Below are 18472 nucleotides of genomic sequence, written 5' to 3'. Positions count from 1 at the left end.
ATACCATGCAGTCTCATGGTTACCACCTACCACAACCCCCTCCCCTCAGCTGATGAATTGGTACTTTTCTTGTGATCTTATGATCCTTCATGTTGAACATCAATTGGAAAAAGCAAGGAGAGTGGCAAGGGCACAGAATGTACTCTGACGTCAATGTCCATTACCAAGCATGACTCAGAAGCACCACTACTGACCGAGCTGGCCAAATTGTCAAGGACATAGCTGCTAGACTATGCTGTGGCAGGCGGTGAGAAAACCAACAAGAGGGAAAAACCTACTTGAACTTGCCCTCGCCAATCTACTTAGATGCATCAGTCCATGACGGTGTTGATAGGAGTGACTGCGTCAGTTCTTGTGGAGACGAAGACCAGTCTTCGCATTGTGGTACTATTGCTGTACTAAATGGGATAGATTTTGAACAGATCTAGCAACTCAAAATTGGGTATCCATGAAGTGCTGTGGGCCATCAGCAAAAGCAGAATTATATTCAACCACTATCTGCAAACCTATTGCCAAACAAATCCACCACTCTACCATTACCATCAAGCTGGGGTATCAACTCTGGTTCAATGAAGAGTGCAGGAGGGGATGCCCAGAGCAGCACCAGGCATACCTAAAATGAGGCATCAAAACAGGTGAAGCTACAACACAGGACTACTTACATGCCAAGCAGCTGAAGCAGCATGTAATAGACAGAGATAAGCAATCCCAGAACCAACAGATCAATCTAAGCTCTGCAGCCTGCCACGTCCAGTGGCAGTGGACAATTAATGAACTCACTGGAGGAGGAGGCCTCACACATCCCCATCCTCAATGATGGGGGAGCCCAACACATCAGGACAAAAGATAAGGCTAAAGCATTTGCAACAATCTTCAGACAGAAGTGCCAAGTGGATGATCCATCTTGGTTTCCTCCCAGTCTTCAGCCAATTCAGTTCACTCCACGCAACATCAAGAAATGGCTGAAGGCACTGGATACTGCAAAGGTTACAGGTCCTAACAACATTCTGGCAATAGTACTGAAGATGTGCTCCAGAACTAGTCACACCCTTAGCCAAACTATTCCAGTGAAGTTACAACACTGGCATCTACCTGGTAATGTGGAAAATTGCTCAACTATATCTTGTCCAAAAGAAGCAACACAAATACAGCCTGGCCAATTACCACTCTCAGTCTATTCTCGATCATTAGCAAAGTGCTATCAAGCGGCACTTACTCAGAAGTGAGCTAGTCACTGATGCTCAATTTTGGCTCCGCCATAACCACTTGGTTCCTGAACTCAGTGCAGCCTTGGTCAAAAGAGCTGAACTCCAGGGATGAAATGAGAACAACTACCCTTGCCATCAAGGCAGCAGTTGACTGAGGGTGGCATCAAGGAGCCCTAGGGAATCAGAAGGAAAGCTGTCCACTGGTTGGAGTCATACCTACCATCCAGGAAAAAGCAGTCTGCTTGACTGGCATACCACCCACCATCTTAAACAGTCGCTCCCTCCACCACTGATATAGAGTGGCAGTAGTGTGTACCATCTACAAGATGCATTGCAGCAACTCACCAAACCTCCTTTGACAGCATCTTCCAAATCCATGACCATCACCCGAGGGCAGTAGATGCATAGGAACACTCACCACCTTCAAGTTCCTCTCCAAACCAACCATAGAACTATATTGCCATTATTTCACTGTCATTGGGTCAAAATCCATGAATTCCCTTCCTAACAGCACAGTGGTTTACTTACACCACATGGACTGTAGCTGTTAAAGAAGGCTCCAGGTTTGAGTCCCACCCCAGGACTTGATGGCCATGGAAGGTGTTTGTGGTGTGGCTGAGCAGGTTGATTGCCAATTTGTAAACCGTTCTGATAAGCCAACAGCAGATGGTAAGGGCGGGTGAGTTTCTTGGTCAGCCAGAGCTGTGTGGTAGCTGCAGTGCAACAGCCTCCCATGATAGAAGACTCCATGTGTAAGTTCTTGCCATGGCTCACTGGCAAGTCCTACCCGCTTTGAGGAACCGCTGGAGAGAGAATATTGCATATCTTATCATGGTATGTAATTTGATATATGAAAATCATTTTAAGACAGTCTATATTTAGTGCGAGACACCTAGGAAAAATACAACACCAAATACCTGAGTCAAAAGCAAAATATTGCAGATCCTGGAAATTTGAAATAAAAACAGAAAATATTGGAAATACTCAGCAGGTCTGAAAGCATCTATGGAGAGAGAAGCAGAGTTAACCTTCAGGTCGATGACCAATCACAAATTTGTTCCAATGCAATATATTACAGTATTTCACCCAATTAGTTCTGTGATTTTAAACTTCAACGATTCCTGTAGTACTTTAAATGTGTTTGAAGTTGGAGGAAAAAAGTGAATTAGATGCTTTTTGAATTAGCAAATGAAATTTGAAGTGAGAATACTAATTATCATGAAAGAGGTGGCACCCTATTTTGGATTCAAGGAAATTTGTGATTGTTCATTTGCGAAAAATTGTTGAGGGGTGACAGAGAGGAAATCCAAACACAACTTGTGCTGAAATAGGCAGGTTAGCAGTCAGGCCTAATACAACCCACATGTGTAGAGGCCAGAATGTGTGTGGAATTTCATCCATTGAATGCATATCAGAAACTTTGATGTTCTATATACAATCATCCCTTCTTTATAGTTAGCAAGTTACGTGCAGTGTGCACCTTAAGTTTGGATATTATCCCCTTGCAAGTGACGCTCCTGGCCATAGCTCAAAGTTGGAAATTAACTCCTTGGTTGGTATGCCGATCAACAGACACAAATCAATCAGGTTCCTTGATGAATGGACCAGTAAATTAACTGATTAAGCATGAAGTGATTATCAGTACAGTATTCAAAGAATTTAAATGTCTAATTTGTTAATCAACAAACCAAAATCTTAAGCAATAATCGTGCCCCATTGAATTATTCTGAGATGAGTGGTATAGTCAATTTATTCTAACTTTCCCCTCGTGAGTAATTTATTTTTCATTTTCTTAAAAGTACATCATGAACATTCTGTAGCAAGGCCTCATTACAAAGTAGCAGCTGTGATAAAGTTAGATTATGGATAACTATGGTGTGGTACTGAGTTGCATGTAGTAGTCAGGTGCTGCATTTAATCTCTGGTCTCTCCTGAATAGGCTGATCTCAGCTTACTGCAGTAGTGGTGTCAGGGGTTTTGGAATTCCTTGACTACATTTAAAAAAAAAAAATAGCCCATCACTGCTTATTATGAGTAATCGAGGATAATAGATAAACGTCTGGAATGAAGGGAAACTTTTTTGAAAATGTTGCACTTTAATACCTACATTTACAAAAACAATAATTTTATTTAGCTTATTTCATGTGTATGCATATGTATGGCTTATGTTTAAAAGGATAGCATGTGTCACAACATAAAATGATTTGACTACTCCATCACTACCTGGACCAACTCATTAGAGAACCAATGTACACAAATTTATTTTTGACAGTAAAAATACATTTGGTATATTTCTACACTATTTCTACCCCAATCAGGCATGTTTCGTTATGTAGTTTGCTGAGCAGTCCAGATTTTAAAACAAAGAACCTAGTCATGCCTGTCAATCTTAAAAACTCAATTGTGCACAGAAGCTGATGCTCCTGAAGTTGTGTCCCTTCAACGTGTGTAATCATTCATTATCTTCATTCTCATTATTCTTCGTGTGATATATACTCTGATTGCGTCTCTTAATTAGTTTTATTCCACTGCTTCCATTCTCATGCTCATTGCTAATTCGTTTCACAGCCTTTGTGCGTGTGCTTTTTCCTTCTCCCTCAGTCATGCTGCTGTCTCCAGACTTGTCTAGTTCCTCATTTGCAGAGTCCTGTGTCTCATCAGATGATACGATCATAGAATCAGGGAGATCTCTGACATCAGAGAAATTTGCTGATGAGTCTGTAAAGGGGTGGTCTGGTGATGGTTCTATGGAATGTGTGCTGAGCTCTCCATTATCATCATCATCATCATCATCTTCCAGTGTTATTTCATCTGGATTTATGGATGAAGAAAGTCCAGAAGTGTCCGTGGTATAATCACTGGGCTCCTCTGGATTATCAGCACTGTCCATATCATCCTCCTCCTCTCCCTCCATCAGACCCTCATTTTCCATTTGTTTCATTTTGGCATTCAGATCAGTGAGTCCAAAGGTGGCACAGAACTCAGTTGTCTGGGGGTTAATCACATGGACAGGTTCTCTTGATCTCTGTGGATGTGCTGGGTCATAAATAGGCACTGTCTGGCTAAAGTTACTGGGGACGTGGAGGTTATGGCCTTGCTCTTCCAATAGTTCTTCAATGTCTTCTCCAGCCACACTGTAGTCCCACCTGCATCAAAATAGAAGTGATCAATACAATTGCTTATAGGCAACACAACAAGATATATCAGAATAATACAAACAGGATTGAAAGGGTTAAATCCAAAACTATTTACTTAACAGTATACTTAATATGTATTTAGCTAACAGTTTGGGTTATAGAATCATAGAATGGTTACAGCACTGGGGGAGGCTGTTTGGCCCATCGTGTCCATGTCAGCTTTCTGAAAGAACAGCTCAGCTAGTCTCACTCTTCTGATCTTTCCCCATTGCAATTTCTTTTTCTTCCTGGTGTTTATCCGCTCTCCTTCTGAAAAATGCAATTGTATCTGCCTCCACCACCTTCTTAAGCAGTGTATTCCAGATCCTAACGATGCGCTGCGTAAAAATTTTCCTTGTGTCGCCAATGGTTATGGTCCTGTTTCGTGACCCTTCTGCCAATGGCAGTTTCTATCCACTCTGTCTATACCCCTCATGATTTTGAACACCTGTATCAAATCTACTCCTCACCTTCGCTACTCTAAGAACAGCCCCAGCTTCTCCAATCTATCCCTGTAACTGTAGTCTTTCATTCCCGAAACCTTTCTCTTAAATCTTTTCTGCACCCTCTCTAAAACCTTCTCTAGAACTTCCTAAAGTGCGGTGCCCACAATATTTTAGTTGAGGCCAAACCAATGTTTTATGCAGGTTCAACATAACTTAATTGCTTTTGCTTAATATGAAAATAATAGGACTTTATTCTAATTTTGAAAATAAATGTGCATTTTAAGCTTTAAAAATGTGTTGATTTCATAAATAACCTGATTTTTCAGAAATATTCATCTTACTGTAAAATAGGCACATTTTAAAACTGCAAGTAGGCCTGACTTACTTTGCGTGCAGACTGTTATTTTCTGGCATGTTCCATGTTTTAGAGGTGACGTTAATTAAATCATTTGTTGCTTTTAGAATGGCCAGCCATTCAGAATCATACTCTAGGTGGTCAGAAGCATTTGGGTCATGCTCTATTTCCACAATCTAAAGTCAAGAAAAGAAATAGCATTGAAAGTTCAAATTATATTTAGCAAAATTGTAAACTATGCTGCAGCCAGACAGTTATGTAGAACGTCAAAAGGCAAAACAACCTAAGAAAATCTCTTCAACTGACATTTTTATTCCAATATGTAGAAATAAATGGGTTTTATTCAATTATCCTACAAGCCTAATTTATCATTACAACAACCATTTTGTATTTTCTATCTGGCTTCTCGTTCAATAACACTAAATGAACATATGAATTTAACCACAATTTATATGGTAGAAATAAGTCTTTGTGCTGGTAGATTTGCTTTTAATCAAAACAATGTCAGTGTTGTATAATACCTGTAGAAAATCTCTGCGAGGGAGACATTTATCTAGAGCCAAAAATTTTGTTGCTTTTGGCAGCTGCTCACCACTACTCTTCTGTAAGGGAACAAAAAAAAAATTAGAATAAACCTGCTGTGGGTTAACAAACTTACAGCATATCTTTACTCATCAAGCCCTTGGTAAACACAATGATTAAAAATTAATCCTCTGATTGCGAACGGCATTGGCATGGTGTCCATTCCTGGTTGCCCAGATGTAGTGGTGAGCTGCTTTCTTGAATAGTGGATTGTTACAATGGAGTGGCTTGGTAGGCTACCTCAGAGGGAAATTAAGTGTCAACCACACTGGTGTTACCTAGAATCACAAAGGCTAGACCATATAAGAACAGCAAGTTTTTCCCTAAGGACCAATTAGCTTAACATCTGTCATAAGGAAAATGTTAGAGGCTATTGTTAAAGACGTTATAGCAGGACACTTGGAAAAATTCAGGGTAATCAGGTAGAGTCAGCATGGTTTTGTGAAAGGGAAATAGTGTTTAATCAACTTATTGGAGTTCTTTGAAGAAGTAACATATGTTATGGATAAAGGGGAACCAGTGGATGTACTGTACTTGGATTTCCAGAAGGCATTTGATAAGGTGCCACATCAAAGGTTATTGTGAAAAATAAAAGCTCATGGTGTAGGGGGTAACATATTGCATTGGATAGAAGATTGGTTAGCTCACAGGAAACAGAGGGTAGGCATAAATGAGTCTTTTTCTGGTTGGCAAGATGTAACGAGTAGTGTGCTGGGGACTCAACTCTTATATAAATTGTAATGATTTGGACAAAGGGGCTGAAGGTATGGTTGCTACATTTACTGACGACACAAAGATAGGTAGGATAGTAAGATGTGAAGAGAACAGAAGGAAGCTACAAAGGGACATAGGTTAAGTGAGTGGGCAAAGACCGACTAAATAGAGTATAATGTGGGAAATTGTCCATTTTGGCAGGAAAAATAAAAAGAAGCTTATTATCTAAATGTGAGAGATTTCAGAGCTCAGATTTAGTAGGATCTGGGTGTTCTAGTGCATGAATCACAAAAGGCTGGTATACAGGTACAGCAAGTAATTAAGGAAGCTAATAGAATGTCATCATTCATTATGAGGGGAATTGAATATAAAAATAGGGAGGTTATGCTTCAGTTATGCAGGGCTTGGTGATACCACATCTGGAGTACTGTTTACAGTATTGGTATCCTTATTTAAGGATGTAAATGTGTTGGAAGCAGTTCAGAGAAGGTTTGGGCAGGTTGTCTTATGAGGACAGGCTGGACATATATCTGCTGGTGTTTAAAGAATAAGAGGTGATGACTGAAATATATAAGATCCTGAGGGGTCCTGAAAGGATCGATGTAGAGAGGATGTTTCCTTTGTGAGAGGAATCTAGTACTAGGGGTTGCCCATTTAGGACAGAGATGAGAAGAAATGTTTTCTGAGGGTCTTGAGTCTTTGGAACTCTCTTCCTCAATAGGAGGTGGAAGCAGAGTCTTTGATTATTTATCAGGCAGAGGTAGATAGATCCTTGAGAAGAAAGGGGCTGAAAGATTATCGGGGGTAGGTGGGAGGGTGGAGTTGAGGTTACAATCAGATCAGCCATGATCTCATTAAATGGTGGAGCAGGCTTGAAGGGCTGAGTGGCCTACTCCTCCTCCTAATTTACATGCATGTTCATAGGACATTATTGAACTAGATGGTTTTGTTTATAACAATCCACCAGCTTTAATTTTGTACGTATGAAAAAAGTACACAATTTTTAAATTGCCAAGGTGGGGTATGAAGTCATATTCTCACACCTTTGTAGGCTAGACCTCAGAATTACTAATCCTATAACAGAACCACTTCACTGTCATACCACTGAAAGATTACAAGACTTTATCTCCGGGTCTGATGTCCGGTAGAGACAAAGGTGGTAAAGAGGGTGCCAAATGGCACCGGAAAGTCCTCCGAGATAAAATCCAGGGAATCACTAAACCCGCCATTCTCCGCCTTGCTCAACGTGGAGGCGTTAAACGCATCTCCGGCCTCATTTACAAGGAAACTCGCGGGCTTCTCAAGGTCTTCTTGGAAAATATCATCATACTACTGAAAAAGGAACACCCACTTTCTTCCACCTGCCTCCAATTCTTGGTAGTCACTGAACACCTGCCAGAGATTATCCAAAGGTCAGAGGCATTACACGTCACAATATGTGAATGAGGTAACATCTCATCACTAATCATTGGTGTTAGGAGAATCATTATTGTGGATCAACAAGCATGTAGGTCCTAAGGCTGAGAAGAGAAATTCAGCAAATCCTGCAGGATTCGTACCAAAGTGCGCAATCAACATCTGATCTTAATTATCCAAGGCACACTACCTACTTTTTAAAATTCATCATGGCATGTGGATGTCACTGGCTAGGCCGGCATTTGTTGCTCATTCCTAACTGCCCTTGTTCGCAGGGCATTTAAGAGTCATCCACATTGCTGTGGGACTGGAGTCACATGTAGGCCAGACCAGGTAAGGACGGTAGATTTCCTTTGTTAAAGGAAGGAAAAAGGAGAATCAAATGGGTTTTTAATGGCAATGGTTTCATAGTCATCATCAGACTTTTAATTCCAGATTTTTATTGAATTCAAATTAAACCATCTGCCATGGTGGGATTTGAACCCTGGTCACCAGAGTATTACCCTGGGTTTCTGGAATAGTATTCCAGTGACCAGACCATTCTGCCACTGCCTCCCTGCTCTGTTTCCTGGAAAATATGAGAGTGATCCTTTGATCACACAAATCAGAAGAGGTATCATTGCTATACCTCTTTTTACATATTGTCAGTTTCTCTTCAGAAAGCTGAAGAAACATATTGCCCCAAATCTGTTCAGGATTGGAACCCCTATTTTTGACCCTGATCAGACAAAAATATGCACATTTGCCTTCCTCCGATTTTCAGGGCAATCTTCCAATGGAGGATCCTGCAGAACTTGATCAACGCAGGAAACCTCAGAGGGAGCAGTGGAGAGGATCCATGGAGAAACTACACCCCTTTTTATGGCACTGGCTGCTTTATTCTGTAAGTAAAAAGTTCACATGTCTCAAAGCTTCTTTGAAAAGGTAGGGGAGAAGGTAAGTGAGTAAGAAGGGAAAGGGAGTAAGTGGGGTGGGTAAGATACATGGTAGGGGGTAGGGAAGTGAGTAGAGTGATGAGATGGGTTGAGGGAGACAGTCTGGTGGTGGGGGTGTGGTGTGTCAGCGTGAGTGATTGATGCATCAGTTCTGTTGTTACTGAGGTGTTATACTAGGTTTTAATTTATTCAAGTAAGTTGGAACTGTCGGAAGTCTTTGACTCTAACTTAAGATTTGGAGAGTTTTGGAGGGCCTAGAGAGCAGGGTAATTGCCCATCACAAGTCCAAACTTCTCAAGCAATTCCCATGAAGTCATTGCATTGGGACTTCTGACAACGTCCCATTGCATTAGCAGGCGTGCTTGCATTTCACCAAATGCAGTGTCACTTCTCCAGTTTCACACCACAAACAACAAATATAATTTATTTCCCTTCTATTCTTACCGGATGCTGCATTAAAGCTGCAAACTTCACATGTAGATGTGCTGCAAACCAATAAGAAGGCTTGAGGTGCTGCAGAAGCTCTGTGGCTGCAGGACTGCCCAAGGTATTGGCCTCAACTTCTGGTCGGAGAAAAGCCTTATGCTTAAGCAGCTGCTTTTTGTTACCATAGTGATAGATACCCCGTGGCCAATCATGTGACAGGAAGATGTCCATGTGTTGTTTTATCTGAAAATAGAAAAAAATGGAGTGATAAAGTACTGAAAAGAAAACTATTGACTACAAAGTGTTTGAGTTAGATAGATACAGTATGTTAAAATAATTCCTTCTTTATTCATGAGCTTTGTTCTCTGGCCTTGATTAGCATAAAGAATGTCTGTAATTTTGGGCAATTAACTGTCTTTTGGGCACTAAGTGAGGAGGTTACTGGTTCAACCCAGATTCTACTCTAAGCAAAAAAATAAATTGGAGAGGGATTTTCTGCTAAATTGGCACCTCATCCTTCCCAGGTAACTATCCAAAAGCAGCATTGATGGAAGCTTAGGAGCAGACATGTCTAGACAGACACAAGGTAAATTCTAGACACATCTCTTGTCAGGAAAAAATATCCTATAATCTGGGAGAATTAGTTGGGCAACTGCAGACTTACCTTTGCAAGTATTTCCTGTTTTGTATTACAATTGAACCACATCTATCAAACACAAACACTGCTATAGCAATTTAAGTGTATTAGAGGAAATGTTTACGCTTAGTTTGGTGTAAAACAAGTTAGATGTAGAAAACAAGGAATAAGTGAGAAACATTGCAACAGACTAACAGATCAAATCTCCAAATACATGGCAATACGAATAATATGGACAGCATTCATTTTTCTAACCTGCTTCAATTTGAAGACTTCAATATTTCTGACGTGATAGGCACTCCGCATTGTTTGCTGATTATATGGTGGATATTCAAAATGGCCTGGAAATCATTAAAAAAATCAACAAATTTTAATGCAATAAAAATTGCGATCTTTTGCAATATTATAAAGCTTTCCTTATTATACTCCACAAAACCCAAAACAACTGCTCACCAAACCAAAAACAAAATAGGGATACATTTCCAAGAAACTTCATAAGTGAAGCCATGTGATCATCACTGGTTCTTTGTCTCACATCAATCTAACTATATTTTTGACTTCATATCAATTTTATATTAAACTTGGTTCTATTCATTGGAGTAACAATCCCAAATTTATAAAGACAAAAGAACATGCATCATGTTTGAATCTGTATTATTCAGTACAAAACAACTTTCTGTAGTTAAGCCTCCAGATATTTGTTTTGAACAAAAATTATAGGATTGTGGCAATTTTTAGTTGGGCGTCACTGTCTGGGAAATTGAATGTTGCTAAGTTACATCAATTTACCTTTCCTGTAGTCATGTGGCTTAAAAATACCAGATAGTCCTCCTATACGTACACCTCGGTACTTCACCACACCAGCATATCCTAGAAACAAATGACAAATCTGTATTTTTTCTGAGAAACATGCCTTGAAGATGAGGCCCATAAACCTGCAGCCTGAATACTGATACCTTGTTACAAGAAAGATTAATATCAGCCAGTTGTCTGAAATCATTGCTGGACTGCCATTCAAATTCTATGTCATTTTAGGCAGAATAGTTTACAAATATTAAACGAGATAAACTATATTCACGTTGGCTCTGCATGGCTTGTTGTCAAGTCTTAAATGATGCAAACCATGTTGTAATTATTCCTAACCATCCAACCAAAAGCACAATGACTTAGCATTGTCAACATCGTACAGTCAAATTTAAAGCTGCTTTTTAAAAATATATAACAATTTCAAAAAGAAAGTCATTTTTCAAGAGACTACAAAGTTTTCAGCATGAATAGTTAATTAGATAATAAACTGACAATTTTAAATCGAAGACAACTTCGCAGCGATTTACCGATCCTTAAAAAACTTCCTACTATCTTCTCAAAGAAAGTACATGATCATTTCTTAGCCAAAGTTAGTAAACCATTAATTCTATTTCAGGCAACACATTGGGTTTAAAGCCTAGAATTGTTGTAAGATATATTGATATACTGTATAAAAACTTTAGTTTAATACCTAGGTAGTAAATGTTTGGTGCCACCCATCCTCCGTATGGCAACTCCTGTAAGTGGTTAGAGGCTTCGTGATTGCCTCCTATGAAGATGGTGAGAACCGAGGCTTTTTTTTCTCCAGAGTAATATCTACATTTAACAATTCAACAAACACCAATTAACTTCACGAATAGTTCATTTTATACAACAGAAGTTGTTATTAAAAAAATATATAATTTGCTGGCTAGGTACAATTTTCATCAGGGATAAAAATTCTACATGGAAATTTTTAAACGTTTTACATTACAAATAAACAAATGCTCACTACAGCAAGCATTGGAACACAGCAGCTTAGAGGTGAGATTCAATCTTAATTTATAAACAACAGATGAGTGTTTAGTTTAGAAAAGGACAAATAAAAGAGGTGATATGAAAGAACAACCTTGAACACCTACTTACTTGTAAAAAGTTTGCATTTGTCTGTATTTAATGGGTACAGCCATGCAAATCATGTCAGCTTCATTCCTGACTGCTTGAAAATCTCCACAGCACAACAAGAGGTCCACCTTAACATTGTCCTTTTTCTCCAAAAACTGAATACTCTCATAGATTTTGTCCAGTTCACCATGGCAGCAACCTTCTACTGCTACCTTCATTGTAACAGTGTGCAACAGCTTGCACTACAAGTTCCAATGAGCTGGGTGTCTTTAGGAGCAATCTCCCTTCCTGGGCCCTATTTAAGCACGCTCATGTCTCAGTGTACTGACCCAATTAAACTATCATAGACTCTGAAATTAAAGAAAGGGCAATATTCATTAATTACTGAAAAACTTAACAGGTGTATATATATATGTATATACAAATACAGCTTTAAGATTTTCTTGCAGGCTGTTGAATAAATAGTTAATTAAGAGACTCAAAAATAGAATGCAGTTATAAATTGAATCTTAAAAGACTATTTAACAATAGAATTGACAGTTAAGATATGACTGCTTAAACTTTGACAGTGAAATATGTACAACTATCAGTGTCCATTCGGCCTGGATTCTGAATCAAACTAATAAAACAAAGTATTCCTAATTCAATCTTGACTGATAGCTTAATAACTGATCAGAATTACAAAACAGCAAAACATGCCTAGTTCAACAGATCATAAATAATATGTACATTGCTCCCTTCTATTATTATAAAGTTGTGTAAAATAACACAATCGTACATTAATGACAGAAAATGCTAAAACAAAAAGACCTAACAACCAGGAATACAATTTATAGCTCTGTAAGTTTAAGAGGAAAAAGTTAAAATTTTTATTCGGTTAGCTATATTTCAAAGCATAGCAAACAATCTCATTGATACCCAAACCGTATCTCTAAATGGTAACATTTCAGTTGGTTTAAAACCAATACTTCAATTGTCCAGGTTTGAGATTCAAATCCAGGTAGCTAACATATCAATTTCTCTGCTGAATTGGTTAATCCATACCTGTGCATACGTTTGATAGTGTTATGAAAATGTGCTTTATGCTAAACAATGATTTTTAATAATCCATCAGCTAGAAAACCGAACTGAATATTTAATAAGAAACTTTTTAAGAACAGACTAAAATTGTGACTTGAGCTCGCAACAAAGATGGCTACCAAATTTGCAACGCTTCTACTACCTGCCTTCCAATCCACTGAGATGGAGACACCATGTCTGCAAAGACCCATCAAGGACAATGACTTCAGAAGAATGAGTGAGTGACACATCCTGTCTCCGTTAGCAAGGCATCAGTACAATCACCTGTGATATTCAACAAGGGATTCCAGCCATGAACTGATTAACCATGTTTGAATCACGGTGCTGGTCACGTGACTGGCCCACCCTTGTGTGTTTAAGCTTCTGCTTTCTCTGCAGGAAGCAGGGCAAGCAACTGAGATGCTGATGAGAGAAGACCTGAGCGGGGTCCCTCCTTTCTCCAACCCAACTTGCAAGCTTCGAACCCTGTTTGCTGACCATGACATCCAGAGGGAAGCCCCTGCTGCAGATACAGCCCTCTTAAAAAAATTTGACCAACACTACTGTTTCCAGGTGAACAGTCAAATCAGCCACCTAATCTTATTCGGAAAGTCGCAAGACTACCAAAATCAGCCTAAAGCCATCTAAGTAACCAAACTGCAGACTGTCTACACCTTTTATTTCTCTGGATTCCAAGTTGACAAATCAACTCCACCCTAATCAATTGTTGTGCATGTGTATAAAAGTTGGCGTGTATTTTACCATTTTACTTCAATCGGTTTAAGTATAATAAAGTTGATCTCTTTCTTTGTTAAACTCCACAAAACCTGTCCAATTGGTTCTTTTAAGATCAGTGCATAAACAGTTAAACACTCTCTGACTTGGCAAGTATATCCTCTTCAAAATAAACCTGTTGTGGCCAAAGGAGGAGAGGGAAAAGAGGGGAGCCATTCAACCTCTCCTCATCTGATCATCACATACTATAGAAAGCCAGTTACAGTATTCAAAAAAAGGGCTACATTTTATGTTGCTAGTCACATGCTGAACACGACTGACCAACAATAACAAAGAATTATCACAAGTAAGGGAACAGGTCAAATTTAGATAGATAACTCAAACCTGAAATAATTAATGCAGTAGATGTAAAAAGGTGCGAAGAGGAGAAATTAGAATTATACCCAATAAACCATAGGGGAATTATGTCCAAAAACTTTGTTTGTGTCCAAAATACATAAATAAAAAAATTGTTAATGCAGTAACAGCCTAAATGCAGCCTAATGCAGTAAAACAGCCTAAAATTGAGGATCCTGAGGCCTTGAAGAAGAGTCATATGGACTCAAAACATTAACTGTTTCTCTCTCCACAGATCCTTCCAAACCTGCTGAGTTTTTCCAGCATTTTCTATTTTTGTTTCTGAAAATTGAGGTCTAGACAAAATAAACAAATATTTGAACAGCTTTTTTAAAAAAATATGCAAAATCTCATCTGTCCTCAATTAACAGCATTGTTAGAAACAGTTCATTGGGGAATTATCACTCTTCAGTACTTTGCCAAAATAGCAATTATTTGTGTGAACCTTGCCAGGGAACGTGAGCAATATGAACAAAATGGGGTTCACAACTGAGCCAAATTGTTATTACTTAGCACCCATACATGCACATTTCCAGTAATTAGAATCAGGTAATCTTGGCCAATTGTCTTCCCCCTAACCCACAGAAACTTAAGCCAATTGCAATGCATAACCTAGCAGAGTTCAGCTAACAGCATAAAGATGAGAATGGAACAGCAACTTTCTTACATGCCTGGTTCAGCTACGTGTTGGATGAATCATCATTAGCTGGATTTAAAAAAAAATGAGAAAACATTTATAAAGAGTGATTGACTATTACAAACAAAGAATGTAAGTGGAAAAATTCTAGGGACAGGGTGTAAAATTGTATGTGCTTATTATTAGAGTAAACGGAGTGAGATAACTTCCAGTGAAATTAAATTTATCTTTCCTGACTTTCCAAATAAAAAGTAACACAAAATGCAGCAATCAGTATAAAGTTTTAATCCTGTTAAAAGACCAGAAGCAATTTCACTTCTTAATCTGACAACATTTCACTCAAAACTAAACAGTTACTGAAGTTTATCATTCTCAGGGTAACTTTACTGAAACAGCTTCATGACCAATAGCACAAGCATACCACAATGAGATGACAATATTTGTACAAGGCCAATTAACATGGGAAAATTATACAAGTCATATTAAATGAACAAAACCGCAGATTTATAATCAGAATCAATAAGACAGATGACAAATTTAAACAGTAGGTGTGCATTTATTTTTCAGAGATAAAAACAGAAAATGCTGGAAAAACTCAGCAGGTCTAACAGCATCTGTGGAGAGAGAAACAGTTAACGTTTCATGTCTGTATGACTCTTCTTCAGAGCTGAAGAGAAGTGGAAATGTGATGAAATTTATGCTGTTTAGGTGAAGCTGGATAGAAGACTAGCAATAGGTGGGGACAAAGGAGGGATTGACAAAGATGTCATGAACTAAAGGACAAAGGGAGTGTTAATGGTAGTAGTAAAGGCTAAAAAAGGTGCTGATAGTAGTGTAAAGGTCAGAAAGCAGAATGTGATAATAGCAGAACAAGGGTAGCATTGTGCGAAAGAACACATGGAACAAGTAACAGATGGCCCTTTTAGGGAAAATGGGATAGAAGGGGGATAAAACCATGGATAAATTAATAAAAATAAAAGTAAAAAAAATAAATAAAAATGAAAGTAGAAAAAAGGGGATTAAAAAAGGGGCGAGGATAGAGGAGAGAGTTCATGGTCTGAAGTCGTCGAACTCAATGTTAAGCCCGGAAGGCTGTAAAGTGCCTAACTGGAAGATGAGGTGCTGTTCCTCCAGTTTGCGTTGGACTTTACTAGCATGTTGCAGCAGGCCAAGGACGGACTTGTGGGTATGAGAGCAGGATGGTGTGTGAAATGGCAAGTGACAGGAAGGTCTGGGTCATGCTTGCGGACAGACAGGAGGTATTCCACAAAGTGGTTACCCTGTCTGCGTTTGGTCTCCCTATTGTAGACCACCACATTGGGAGCAGCGAACGCAGTAGACTAACTTGAAGTAGGTGCATGTGAAGAACTGCTTCACCTGAAAGGAGTGGTTTGGGTCTTTGAACGGTGAGGAGGATAAGAGGTAAAGGGGCAGGTGTAGCACCCTCTGTGATTGCATACGAAAGTGCTGTGGGAAGGGAATGAGGTGTTGGGCGTGATGGAGGAATGGACCAGGGTGTCCCAGAGGGAACGGTCCCTGCAGAATGCTGACAGGTGGGTGAGGGGAAGATGTGTTTGGTGCTGGCATCATGTTGGAATTGGCGGAAGTGGTGAAGGATGATCCTTTGAATGCGGAGGCTGGTGGGGTGAAAAGTGAGGACAAGGCTGGGCCCCATCATGGTTCTGGGAGGGAGGGGAAGGTGTGAGGGCAGAGGCGCAGGGGATGGGTTGGACATGGTTGCGGGCCCTGTCAACCACAGTGGGTGGGAAACGTCGGTTAATGAAAGAAGGAAGACATGTCAGGAATGCCGTTTTGGAAAGTGGCATCATCGGACCAGATGCAACAGAGGCAAAGGAACTGAGAGAAAGGGATGGAGTCCTTATAGGAAGCGGGGTGTGAAGAGCTGCAGTCGAGGTAGCTGTGGGAATTGGTGGGCTTGTAATGAATATTGGTAGACAGTCTATCACCGGAAATGGAGACAGAGAGGTCAAGGGACGGGAAGTGTCGGAGATGGTTCATGGGAAGGTGGTTGGGGGGTGGAAATTGGAAGCAAGTTTGATAAATTTTTCCAGGTCAGGACGAGAGCATGAAGTGGCACCAAAACAGTCATCGAGGTGCCGAAAAGAGAGTTGTGGGAGGGGGCCTGAGTAGGAACAAAGGATATTCCACATACCCCATAAAGAGACAGGTATAACTGGGACCCATGCGGGTACCCATAGCCACAACTTTTATTTGGAGGAAGTGAGACAAGTTTAAAGAGATATTGTTCAGTGAGAGAACAAGCTCAGCCAGGTGCAGGAGAGTGGTGGTGGATAGTGATTGTTCAGGCTTCTGTTCAAGGAAGAAGCGGAGAGCCCTTAGGCCATCCTGATGGGAGATGTAGAGGGATTGGTCGTCCATGGTGAAGAGGTGGCAGTTAGGGCCAGGGAACTGGAAATTGTTGCTGTGACGTAGGGCATCGGAGGAATCGCAGATGTAGTTGGGAAGAGACTTCCGATTAAGCACTTTACAGCCTACCGGACTTAACACTGAGTTCGACAACTTCAGACCATGAACTCTCTCCTCTATCCTCACCCCTCTTTTAATCCCCTTTTTTCATTCATTTTGTATTTTTTCTCCCCACTTATTTTTATTCGTTTATCCATGGTATTATCCCCCCTTCTATCCCATTTTCTATCCTTTTTTCCTTACCACCACCACCCCATCCGTTTCTGGTTCCATGTTGTCCTTTCACACAATGCTACCCCTGTTCCGCTATTACCACATTCTGCTTTCTTACCTTTACACCGCTGTCAGCATCTCTTTTAGCCCTTACCACTACCATTAACACTCTCTGTCTTTTAGTTCATGACATCTTTGTCAATCTCTCCTTTGTCCCCACCTATCGCTGGTCTTCTATCCAGCTTCATCTGCTCCACCCCCCTTAAACAGTATGAATTTCATCACATTTCCACTTCTCTTCAGCTCTGAAGGGCCATATGGACTCGAGACATTAACTGTTACTCTCGCCACAGATGCTGAGTTTTTCCAGCATTTTGTTTTTGTTTCAGATTTCCAGCATGTGCCGTATTTTGCTTTTATCTTAGTGCTAATATCAGGGAGATGTTAGGGGACTTACAAAGAGTGTTCAGGCAATCACTGGTCCCGCTCCAGTAAATTATGAGTGTGAGCCTGGAAGTAGGCTATTTGACTACAGGGGGCATTACCTTAGAGCCTGAGTTTACACATGCGCTTCTCCCCCATCCGAAATGGTGGGGGAGGGGCTCGGATTATATCGGGCGACCGAAACTGAAGAGCTTGTTCCTCCTCAGCCAGGGCCCGAGGCCACCAAACAGTAAGTGAACTGACATCCCCGCACCATAACCAAAGCCTCTATCTGCTGCTTCCTACCTGCTCTCCAGGGTTCTGCCGCCGTCGCTGCACTCGGGGCACCTCACCAACTAAGGCCAGCTCGGTGCCAGCGCGCATGCGCCGTCCGCGCCGCCCACTCATTCAAGTAAACTCAGTGCAACGCGCGCCACAACATTCAATACTTTGAGGAGTGAGAGGAGAAAGGACAGAGAGAAAAATAACCAAATCAAAGAAAACTCCGAAAATTACTCCAGTGGAACAGATATATACTATAACAAGAAAATATAATTGTTAAAAAATTCCAAAGCAATAACTTACAATTTATCCGAATCTGCGGGCGATGGATAAGGTAAATATAAATAATTCAAAGCCTCACTTTCGATGAATTTGATGCGACAGTTTATTTACGAGAACAAAACAAATAAATGAACAACCATTCGCCGCCGGCCGGGAGCGCTGTAAAGTCTACCTCGTGAAGGCCCGCGCGC

The 18472-nt window shown here is 40.2% G+C and overlaps 2 protein-coding genes across 6 annotated transcripts in view; one reads left to right on the top strand and one right to left on the bottom strand.

The window, feature by feature from the left end:
• Window positions 1-3284: 3284 nt before the first annotated feature.
• dbr1 (debranching RNA lariats 1) lies at window positions 3285-18319 on the bottom strand. Of its 4 annotated transcripts, none has more exons than XM_041200336.1 (10): window positions 18303-18317; window positions 14664-14702; window positions 11828-12156; window positions 11394-11518; window positions 10685-10765; window positions 10151-10236; window positions 9277-9501; window positions 5707-5787; window positions 5216-5361; window positions 3285-4354 (listed from the first exon to the last, which is right to left on the bottom strand). In XM_041200336.1, exons 3-10 carry the CDS (start codon window positions 12022-12024, stop codon window positions 3661-3663), a joined length of 1635 nt encoding a protein of 544 aa, XP_041056270.1. In that variant the 5' UTR covers window positions 12025-12156; window positions 14664-14702; window positions 18303-18317; the 3' UTR covers window positions 3285-3660. The 4 variants fall into 4 exon arrangements, with proteins under 4 accessions (XP_041056270.1, XP_041056269.1, XP_041056272.1 ...); XM_041200335.1 differs by lacking the exon at window positions 18303-18317 and adding an exon at window positions 18024-18127; XM_041200338.1 differs by lacking the exon at window positions 14664-14702 and having other exon boundaries at window positions 18303-18319.
• armc8 (armadillo repeat containing 8) overlaps window positions 18158-18472 on the top strand; it is a 110463-nt gene continuing 110148 nt past the window's right edge. For both annotated transcript variants that reach the window (XM_041200330.1, XM_041200332.1), the window contains exon 1: window positions 18158-18333. In XM_041200330.1, the coding sequence (XP_041056264.1) occupies window positions 18325-18333 (9 nt within the window). In that variant the 5' untranslated portion in view covers window positions 18158-18324. The remainder of the gene's footprint in view (window positions 18334-18472) is intronic.

Source organism: Carcharodon carcharias, chromosome 12 (assembly GCF_017639515.1).
Source record: "Carcharodon carcharias isolate sCarCar2 chromosome 12, sCarCar2.pri, whole genome shotgun sequence".
Taxonomy (NCBI): domain Eukaryota; kingdom Metazoa; phylum Chordata; class Chondrichthyes; order Lamniformes; family Lamnidae; genus Carcharodon; species Carcharodon carcharias.
Note: the sequence above shows the minus strand (reverse complement) of the source record. Positions and strands in the feature narration are given on the sequence as shown.

Excerpts from the sequence above, each read along its gene's own strand:
- dbr1 (XM_041200338.1), bottom strand. The coding sequence starts at position 12,024 with ATGAAGGTAGCAGTAGAAGGTTGCTGCCATGGTGAACTGGACAAAATC. Across the intron at positions 5,788-9,276 it reads CAGCTTTAATGCAGCATCCG|AAGAGTAGTGGTGAGCAGCT; the intron begins GTAAGAATAGAA and ends GTTCCCTTACAG. Across the intron at positions 5,362-5,706 it reads CTCGCAGAGATTTTCTACAG|ATTGTGGAAATAGAGCATGA; the intron begins GTATTATACAAC and ends TCTTGACTTTAG.